Genomic DNA, 11,376 nt, shown 5'->3' on the forward strand with positions numbered 1-11,376 from the left:
TGTATGTTCTTTTTGCAGATATGCCATCATACTTATGTCACCCTATAAATGTTACAAGCTGTGGCAGTTACTTACCTTATACCTATGCTGCATTTCCAAATGCTTACGCTCAATCAATTGAACTTGCGGATCAAGTGATTAATCGACTGCTCTCTTGTGCATCCTGTCATGATAATATGATGTCTTTAATGTGCAACTTATTGTTCCCTGAATGTGATGGCTACGAATATGAACCCTGTATTAACCATTGTACTGATGTCATCAGTTCTTGTCAAGATGCATTTATAACTTTACAGCTTGAGTTAAATTTTACAGAACCAATCTCATGCGAAAATTTACCAGTGACTAGATGTTTAGCTGCTGGTGGAAGTAAGATCACTTGTCTTTATGTTACAATTAACAGGCCTCGAATTTGGGGATTTTATGGGCAAGGCCAAATGGCCTCTGGTATGACATGATTTTGAAAGGCACCAAGGCCAAATGGAAAGGCACCAAGGCCAAAATTTCAAATATAAAAGGGCACCCAAGGCAAAATTTGATTTAGCCTCAGTACTAATTTCTCGTGAGTGCCTTGATTCGTCGTAGCCAGGCTAGGCAAGCTAGGCCTAGACCAAGCCAAGTTAGGCCTAGCCAAGCCATAGATGTCAATGGTAATATGACTTTGTTTAGAGTATTAACTATTAATTATCGATTCAATGTTGGAATATACTGCGGCGGTCAGCGATCGTATAAAACAGTCAAATTTCAAGAAGTTCGATATCTTTGTGTTGTTGCTCAGTCTGTCGTCATCGGAGAACTGGCTGCAAAAGCTGTGATGACGTAAGATCGCCCAAAGTTAGCTGTGCAGCAAGCACATGTTTACAACTATACAAAGGCCGTATTCGACTGGTCGTTCTTCGTTAAACCACGCCCACCTGCGCAGCAGTAACATCCTACTCAACGAAAACGACCAGTCGAATAGAAAACTTGTAAATACTTGACAAAACAAAATGGCTGTATAGTTACCGCGATACACGTTGCGTAATCAAGATTGCTTCAACTTGTGGTAGTATGGGTTTTTCATTCCAGTTGATTAACTAAAGAAAAGAAAATTCACAGTACAATGATTGTGTCTGAAGAAATGGTATTATGAGTTTACTATTTTGGTAGACATTCCTCGAAAGAAATTAAAATGTCTTAAATTATTTGAGAGAACACTGTAATCACATTTTTGGTGTTGGTACATACAGGTGAAATCAAGTGATGATTTCATCATCTGTGCCTAGGTTAGGCTTACTTATTCAATTAAGTTCATTCCTTGCGTCTTTCAATTGGCCTTTCGCACATGAACCTAAAGAAGATCAAGCAAACTGAGGTCTGTCTCTTATACACATCTAGATGTGTATAAGAGACAGCTGCTAAACAATGTATAAATCTCATTTATTTAACATTAACATCAAATGACATATACAATTTGCAATATTATTATTATTATTTTGTAATTCCTTGTATTTGCAATTTTGTATTTTCTTGTTTGTGCCTTTGGGAAAAAAATTTTTTAGTTGAATTGAATTGTTGAATTGAATAATAAGCAATTAGAATAGTTGTGTAACATACACTATGGGGAATTATTATACGAAGGTTAGATTAATGCAAGAAACGAATTTTTTGAATGCATTAATCTAACCTAAGTACAGTAGAACCTCGATTTTACGTACAGTACGGGACCGGAGGTTGAGGTTGGGTTAAATTTGTGGTAACCTTTGACCTACTGCGTACGTAACGCTCAATAAACGTATGTTATGAACGAACGATGTTACCTAAGCTAGACCAAGCCTCTAGGCCTACGAATAAAACCATGTGTTTAGTGTTTTTATTCATCACTTTACGATGTCATAATAAAGTGTTTAAATAAAAACCATGTTTCTAGTTAATTATTAATTATTTAATTCATCACTTTATATCTTTTATTTAACTAAAGAAAATGAAAATATTGTAAGATTACCTATATGACAAAGGTATAAATTGGGAATTCCCCTTCATGGCTATTCTAAACAACAGAGCTGTGGTGCTGTCTGAGCCTGCTGAGACAAACTAAAACCATGTGCGCTGCACTGGGCGAGCTAACCAATTAGCGTTCCTGTACGTGAAACAGAAACCATGTGCACTGCACTGGGCGAGCCAACCAATTAGTGTTCGTGTACGAAACTATGCCTACTCAGCGTTGTGTAGAAAATTGAGTTTTCCACACAAAGCTAAGGGAGGAAAGTACAGTAATTATTTTGACCTTCGGTAGTTGTTCATTTCACTCAGTTCACATGGTTTTAGATTATAACAACCCGGTATTAGACTCAATCAACATTTCTGTAAAAACAAGGTTTTACTGTATAATCATTTCCACATAGTGTATGGATAAGCACTATTCTAAACAGTCAATCTCCATCTTTTAATGTTAGTTTTATAATCTAACTGTTGTAGTAGTAATTGGTTACTATAATGATATGGTCAGTATATCTGCGCACATACTTCATTTAGCTGTGCATGTGAATTGTTGCTACAGTACGCGCTAGCACAGCAGTGCAGTTGAAATGGCAAGTACGTTTACACAACAGTACAATGATTGTAGGAAATAAATTCATTCTGGATTCAATAAATTATTTGTGAATTTTCTTTTCTTTAGTTAATCCAGTTGATTAACTAAAGAAAAGAAAATTCACAGTACAATGATTGTGTCTGAAGAAATGGTATTATGAGTTTACTATTTTGGTAGACATTCCTCGAAAGAAATTAAAATGTCTTAAATTATTTGAGAGAACACTGTAATCACATTTTTGGTGTTGGTACATACAGGTGAAATCAAGTGATTTCATCATCTGTGCCTAGGTTAGGCTTACTTATTCAATTAAGTTCATTCCTTGCGTCTTTCAATTGGCCTTTCGCACATGAACCTAAAGAAGATCAAGCAAACTGAGGTTGGGGATAGGAAAATAACATTTTGACTTGCAGTGATGATATCACGATTAAATAGATTAAAATTAATAATGTTACTAACAATGCAGTATTTATAATATCAACATTATTGTTATTTTTGTCAGTGTGTGAACAAGAGGACTTCCAATGTACTGATGGTAAATGCATTCCATTTGGACTAACCTGCGACAGTCATGCAGATTGTTTGGATGACACAGATGAATCCAATTGCAGTAAGTTGGGTTATTGCATGTATTTGATGTTATGCTCTAACATAATCCAGCCAATAAAAGAAAACACCAAATAAACTCTTAATGAATGGTTATTAAGGTATTAAATACAGTAACATCTCCCAATTACGAACCTCCCAGCTACGAACTCTCAATTTTACGAACCAAATTTGTTGCGATGATGTCATTACGAACACTCATTTTTAACTACAAAAACACTTTAAAATGTATTTAACAGGCTTCAGGAATAATTTAAATTGTTACACCAGCTAAGAGAGAAAACATTCAAACCAATTAAGTGATATAAAACTAAGTTTAAAGCAAGAAATATCAATAGTTTTTAGACGAGATATATTATATTTTAGCTGTGCATGCTTCTTCAGGCATACTGTACAGCAAATCTCACTTTATGATCATTGGGGGCACTATTTGCAGGAATTCGCGATCTTTATGAAAAGAATAATAACACTCGTTTTGGGCATTATATGGTCATGTTTTCATTCGGAAATCACTTCAAATATATACTTCACCGTGAGTACACACAGGTAATTTTGGCTTCTGTAAAGTATTATTTTGTTGCAGAAAACAGCAAAATGTATCTCCCATGGCAAGGGAGCCCTAGCCCTTTACTGTACTGTGCTTTGTAAGCTAGGCCTACCTTCACCACACTGAGATGCTGAAAATTTCTCTGAACTCTCTGAATTACAGATTTTCTCATTTACGAGGGGTACGTAATTGGGGCATGTTACTTTGCGATTTGTAAAATGGATGTATAGGTTACGTGCAATATGTATGTTGGTATGGTAGCTAGAATGCATATATGTGCTGCATGAACAGTATAATATGGAACAAATGCGAAATCATGCTTGTAGGTTATTATTTTTTTTTTTTTGTATATATTATATAGCTGCAGACATTGCCATTTTACTTTACCAGAGAAAACAGATTGTCTTTTTTTCATGACTCAAACATGACAAGTCAGCATAGAGTACAGTAATGTACTATGTATTTCCAGTATTGGATAATAAAGTATAATTGATTAGTTCATCCAATAAATACAACTGAAAACAATCTGTTTTCTCTTAATTTTTTTTGTTTTTGTTTTCTTTGCTAACATCTTCGTCTGCCTTACCCAGCATGCACCGATGTACAGTACACATGCAGTGACACAGGTATATGTCTAGGGTACTATGAAGTTTGTGACGGTATAGAAAATTGTCTTAATGGCGAGGACGAAGCCCTTTGTGGTGCGTATTTTTGTTTAAGCATGTTCTACTAAAAGCAGAAAAGGCTATGAAAATTTATAAGAAAATTTGACATTAGAATCATCATATTACATTCATTTCATTTGTAAAATATACATTACTGTAAGTACATCCTAGTTTTATAATTGTTTAATTACTTCATCATTCCTGTTCATTGTTGGTTTTCAAAGCTGTTACACTGTTTTAGTAGATCGTGTATATTGCCTGACTTGCTATCATTACTGTGCATAGTTGCATTATTATTTTTGTTTTGTATACAATCTTATTCATAGTCACACACCGTAGATAATTTTGTATATTATAATTATATACAGGATTATTTGTATTATATAATATATGAGATATTATGTATGTACAGTGTATATAAATTTTATGTGTAACATTTCTTATGTTATATGTGCATATGATAATAGGGAGCTTTTGATTGCAAGACGACGGTAGGACGTAGAACGTAAGGACGTCACAAAAAATCATCTGCGCATGCGAGAACATTAAGTTCTCATAGTCGCATGGATTCTAGGACGCAATTTGGCCAAATCCTCGTATGCAGAGAACATAGGATGCCCGATAGGAAGGTCATGCCTGAGTGATTCCGTTCTAGTGTCGCGTTGTCGCACGAATCGAAAGACTCTAATATCTTATAATAATACTTTTGAAACAACAAAATGTAATACATATCCATATATATTACTATTTATATATATATATAAATCAAGATAGCCATTAACACTGTTAAATTATATATAAATCATCAATGAAAGATAATACCGTGTTTGAATAAAGGACATAATAATACATTGTGTAGCATAGCTCTTAACGAATGTAGTCCTGTAAAAAAATGAATAAAGAAATTGTGTAATAAAATACCTCTGGTGGGACTCGAATCTGCGACCTCTCGCTGTCAAGGCGAGCGTCATAACCATTAGACCACGGAGGCTTCATAGTTGAACAGATTCAAATACCACTAGATACACTATTACACAATAAGTACGGCTAGAAACAAATAGTTGCGTATAATATAAATCAAGATAGCCGTTAATACTGTTAAATTATATATAAATCATCAAAGACAGGTAAATGCAGTGTTCGAATAAAGGACATAATAATACATCGTGTAACATAGCTCTGAACAAATTTTTGTACAAATGATGATCTTTATAAAAATATATTATGGTAATTATAAGGGAAAAACTCTCAGTTTTTAAATACACTATTTAAAATATACTCTAGCCAATACTGATTATTTTTTCAAACACCCATTCAGTTTATTAGAAAAATTCCTCTGCCAAAGCAGTGGTGGCGCCAGAAATTTGCTAACAAGGGTCCAACATGTCTGATTGAGGGGTCTGAGCCAAGGGCTGATAAAGTCTTGGTCGACGGCCCGGAGTAAAAACTCTCATGCAGGGTTCACATGCAGAGTTTTTGTAGCTTAGTATGGTCCAAAATGTGCTTTTAGACCACAATATTAGGGATTGGCAGTCAAAACAATTTTCTTTGGATTGACAAATTATTATTTTTTTTTTATTCATGATCCGACGACCTAATTTTTGGTCGGACGACAAATTCCCCCTTTCCCCTCTGTGCTGAAAGCTGCCCTTAATTTTTTAACTACACATATAATTACTCTAATTTGTTTATTAGTCAATAGTTTCTTATTGATGGCTTATTGTTTATTAGTCAATATTTTTTTATTGATTGCTGTTTTCTCATTTTACAATTGCAGCTAAAATTATGTGGAAATTTTTTCAAGTATGTAACATCTATTTCAGGTAATGGATGTCCAGGAGGCTTTTTCCGCTGTGCCAATGAAACCACTTGTATTCCACAATCATATGTTTGTGATGAAGTGGGAGATTGCGAACAGAGGAATGATGAAAATGATTGTGATTGTAAGTACTTTATTCAATGTTGGTATTCTTTCACACATTGAATAATTTTATCCTGTATTATTTTAATGTGCATTTAATATTGCATTTTTAATAGTCTGACAATTTATGTACAGTATTATTTTAATGTGCATTTAATATTGCATTTTAATAGTCTGACAAATGTGTGTACAGTTCGCCCTCCAATTCGAGACCACCTTTGGGACCTGAAAAATTTTGGGTGATCTTTGGGTTGGTCACCAGTTAGAGGGCTAGGTTGTTAAAAGGTTGAAGATTGGGTCTTTGGAAAAGGGGTCTCAAATTAGAGGGTCTTGGAATTAGAGGGGTCTCAAACTGGAGGGTGCACTGTATTTCAGAAGCTTATTTAACCAATTTAAAGAAAAATGACAAAAACAAAATTATAGAAAGTAATTTCAAAATAACTGGCTCATTTTGAAGTAAAATAACAATTAAAGAAAAGATCCCCTTGTGTTTCAGCTGGAGGGCTGAAATACAAGCTACAATAGCGCACCGTCTTTCGGATGAGACGTTTAAGCCATTGGTCCCCTGTGCATTTATAGCCCATTTGCATGTTAAAGATGCAGTACATTCTTCGGAAAAGAATAGGGGATTTTCTCCAGGTGTACTACCCAATCACCACCAGAAGGACCCACTGGAAATTCTAGACTTCCGTGGGCTGTTGGTTTTTACACCGAATAAATCCATTCCAATCAGCATTGCTTCTCTCCACCCAGGAGTATGGGTACCTGGTGGTGGTGGAGTTGCCTGCTTTTGCACTGATTACCAGCAGCAGCATGTGGACCCAATGACCAGGGAAAACAATTGCGCTTTATAACCAGAGGAAAAAGGCGCATTATAAATGCCCGTATCCCTACCAGTAAAATAAAATTATTGAAGTTTATATTTGATATTAAAATTTACAGCACTATGTTATGTTTATTCATTTTATATACAGAATAATTGCCAAAACTGCACCCTATTAAGGCCAGCAGACTGACCAAAAAAATTCATGTGTACTTAAAGTGTTTCGCACATGAATGTCCTTACACAGATTTGTCTCTGGATCCACTGCTGTACTTTAAATAAAACAAATAAGTCCAATATATACATCTACACCATACTATTTCTGTTATTAAATATTAATATTCCTCAATTGCATCTATATTATAATTACGCTTATTTCAAAACAATATCACAAGTCCTCAATAAATGTCTTGGATTACTTTTTCAGTTTTACATGGAACATCAAATAAAAAGAGCAATTTCCATACACAGTCAATTTTCAAGCACACTCAGTTTTCAGGCACAGTATGTTAACATATATCATATATATATCATTCAAATTTCGTTGAGCACATGGTTTTTGGTTCCTCAATGAGTTACAGTAAAACTTTGCCTTAGCTGCCCCTGACCAAATTCGTTGTACTGTAGGCCCTATTGCAAACCATGTTTATTTTAATGCAAGATTTTCTTCGAGCACAGTCGATATTCAGTTTCTCAGGGAGTTGCAGTAAAACTTGCATGTAAATTTCATTTTTAAGCAAAAAAAAAAAATGTTTGAAGAGAAAGGCAAGATATTTTCCCTTAAAAATTAATACTGCTGGTGTTTCGTATAATTCTAGTGGTTCCTAATTATTTTTATGTTATGAAAAATGATAAGGCCTAAAAAAAAAGAACTTGTTTGTTTGCCGTCATTTGCCACCCCTAAAATCCAGAAAATTAGGGGCGGGTTTTTTTTTTTTTCAAAAAATTTATCTAAAAAATGATAATCGCTCAGTTTTCACAAAAAAAAAAAAAAAAAAACTTTGTTCCACCCGGTCCTGTATTCAAATTTTTACAATGTGACAGCAGTTTTTTTTTAGGCCTAATAAATCATAAAGCATTCATTGTAGATCGTAAAACATGATATTACCACTTTATTATTATTATTATTATATATTATTTATTATTGGTGGTCATGTCTTAAAGTTTGTTTACAAACTTATTTTGACCTCCTACTGCTCACTTCTTTTTTTTTTCAATTTCAATTGTAATATTTATTGTTTGATTAATTTATATTTTGTGTGTGGTAAAAAACAATAAAACAAACAAACCACTACTTTCTAACATTACATAACTAAAGAAATAACTGAATGAGATAACATGCAACATATCTTTTAGAGGTCATGCTTGCTTACCCACTAGTCTGTATAATAATTACATGTACAATATACTATGTTTGTTATTAAATATACATTAATTGCATCTATATAATAAATACATAATATCATACTATGCTTCTTATACCTTAATAAATATACCTTAATTGAAAGGTCTACTGATTTATTTCAAATAAGATAGTATAATACATACTCCAAGTATCGAAATACATGCCATCGTGTTGGGATTCAATATTTCAACATTAATTATATCATCATCAGGAATGAAAATTATCCATATTTGCAAGCTTATATGCACAAGTACCAAAAGTGTTTAACCAATCAAAACATTACCTCTAGTAGGTGACATAGCTATGAATAAACTAAAGATCAAAGCATTCTTACCTTACTGATCAAAGCTACCTACAAAAACAAAGAAAGTTCCTTTGAAGTTTTAAGCCCAATGTTAAGCAATGGGTGTAGCCTACGTATAGCAAATGCTTCTTTAAACAATAGTATAGACCAAAGTGTCAATAATGTTAGTATGAGAAATATTAAACCTAATTTATTATTTACATTACAGGCTACATTATCATTTTCAAGTGTACCTTGTAAACCTAAAACATTGGAATGCCGTACAATTTTGTATATGATCATTTATAACACAATCAGATCGTGAAGAATGTTCTTTAAGTCTAGTATCATGTATCAGTCTTGCCAATATAATCACTATTACAACCTGGACATTTAAAAAAATGATAACCAGAGCTCCTATATTCCACAATAAATTAAATGAACCTAAATGTATACATAGACCTACTGATGATAACTTGATTAAGATCTGGGTTAGATTGCCTTATCTAGGAAAAGCAAATGAATCCATTTTATGTAGGTGCTTAAACAATGTAAAGAAATACTTAGTTAAAAAGGTAAAATTCATAACTTTATGAACCCCTAAGGAATAAAAAATAAAATAAACATATCTTCACTATACTATGCTATTGTAATAATCTCGATTGCATTTATATAACAAATATATCTACACCATACTATGCTATTGTTATTAAATACACCTCGATTGCATCTATTTAATAAATATATCTACTCCATACTATTCTATTGTTATTAAATACACCTCGATTGCATCTATATAATAAATACATCTACACCATACTATGCTATTACACCTCAATTGCATTTTATTTTCTGAATTTTCTTTTTAGTTTGTGGCCAGTTCGAGTTCCGGTGTAAAGATGATGGATATTGTCTTCCCAACTATTATGTATGCGATGGTGAAGATCATTGTTTTGACGGCAGTGATGAGTTGGAGTGTGGTAAATGAAATCACCAGTCTGTACTTCACAGTTGATTTCTATAGGATTTCCTGGTGATATTCAGTCTATAATATTTGATAGTACAGTACTGCAGTAGCTTATACAAGATCAACTAAAATACTTTTGGTGGATAGCACTGTCAGTGATAAACACCTTGCCTCAATCATGCATCAAGATTCCTGAATAATGACCAATTTTATGCCTACCATTGTTTTCCTGAATTATTGAGGCTTGGCCTGCGCTTCATAACCGCAAGGAAAAAGGCGCAATATAAATACTCAGTACAAGCATCAGTTTCGATGAATATATTTTACATATGAGTTGGATAGTAAATGCTTAATGTCAAAGTGGGCTGAATGTATTGGATAGTAAATGCTAAAGTTCAAATGGGCTGAATATATTGGATAGTAAATGCTAAATGTCCAAGTGGGCTGAATATATTGGATAGTAAATGCTAATTGTCTAAGTGGGCTGAATATTTTGGATAGTAAATGCTAAATGTCCAAGTGGGCTGAATATATTGGATAGTAATATGCTAAATGTCCAAGTGGGCTGAATATATTGGAGAGTAAATGCTAAATGTCCAAGTGGGCTGCCTATATTGGATAGTAAATGCTAAATGTCCAAGTGGGCTGCCTATATTGGATAGTAAATGCTAAATGTCCAAGTGGGCTGAATATATTGTATAGTAAATGCTTAATGCCCAAGTGGGCTCAATATATTGGATAGTAAATGCTAAATGTCCAAGTGGGCTACCTATATTGGATAATAACTGCTAAATGTCCAAGTAGGCTGAATATATTGGAAAGTAAGTGTCCAAGTGGGCTGAATGTATTGGATAGTATTTTTTCCATTGTTTTTTTAAGAATCCAAATTTACAGTATATGGCGCATTTCACATTCTGGAGAATATACAAAGGCACTGGCATCAGTATTTCCCTGGTCACTGGATGTTTAGTTGGCAAACCAGCACATTTTTGTGCAAATTTCTCTGCTTCTTGGGAAAGTCATGATGCAAACAAAATGTTTCTCAATAATAATAATAATAATATCACCATATTGTTATTATTACTAGTTATATTGTAAAAAGTAATTGTTCTACTAAAAAGGCAAAACTTATTGTTAATATTTATGAAGTTCTTGTTAAGATATGTAAATTGTAAACATAATTTAGAAAAAGAAAACTTTCTATAGTATTTATAAATATTTGACTATTACCTTGATTTTACTTTTATTTTACATTATATTGTAGAGTATATCGTTTGTCAACACAAAGAAAATAATAGCCTATAGTATGAAATCCCAGTTTGCCAAATGTTGTCGTCACCATCATTCAAAAGCGCAGCACACTACTATTTTGTACTGAATGTAATAACTTAAGACCATCAAAAGGACTTTCCTGTTGCTCACCACTTTAATTTACTAAGCCATACTGTCAGTGATTTAGGCTGTTTAATATTAGGCACCAATTTCATATCTACTAGGGCTAGAAGATGTTCTGAGATTGGTTGGCTAATTGTTTAAATCTAATATTAATTGTTTAAACAAAGATTTAGGTTTTGTTATATATATATA

General features: G+C 33.2%; 1 protein-coding gene across 1 annotated transcript in view; it reads left to right on the forward strand.

Annotated features, from left to right (window-relative positions):
• Positions 1-11,370, forward strand: part of LOC117124850 — a 44,280-nt gene extending 32,910 nt beyond the window's left edge. Inside the window, exons 21-25 of the mRNA XM_033271187.1 lie at positions 19-369; positions 3,075-3,182; positions 4,316-4,426; positions 6,214-6,333; positions 9,692-11,370. Coding sequence (XP_033127078.1) covers positions 19-369; positions 3,075-3,182; positions 4,316-4,426; positions 6,214-6,333; positions 9,692-9,810 — 809 coding nt within the window. The 3' untranslated portion in view covers positions 9,811-11,370. The remainder of the gene's footprint in view (positions 1-18; positions 370-3,074; positions 3,183-4,315; positions 4,427-6,213; positions 6,334-9,691) is intronic.
• The last annotated feature ends 6 nt before the right edge of the window (positions 11,371-11,376 follow it).

Source organism: Anneissia japonica, unplaced genomic scaffold, assembly GCF_011630105.1.
Source record: "Anneissia japonica isolate Jap-2015-1 unplaced genomic scaffold, ASM1163010v1 scaffold652_len952628_cov199, whole genome shotgun sequence".
Lineage (NCBI taxonomy): Eukaryota > Metazoa > Echinodermata > Crinoidea > Comatulida > Comatulidae > Anneissia > Anneissia japonica.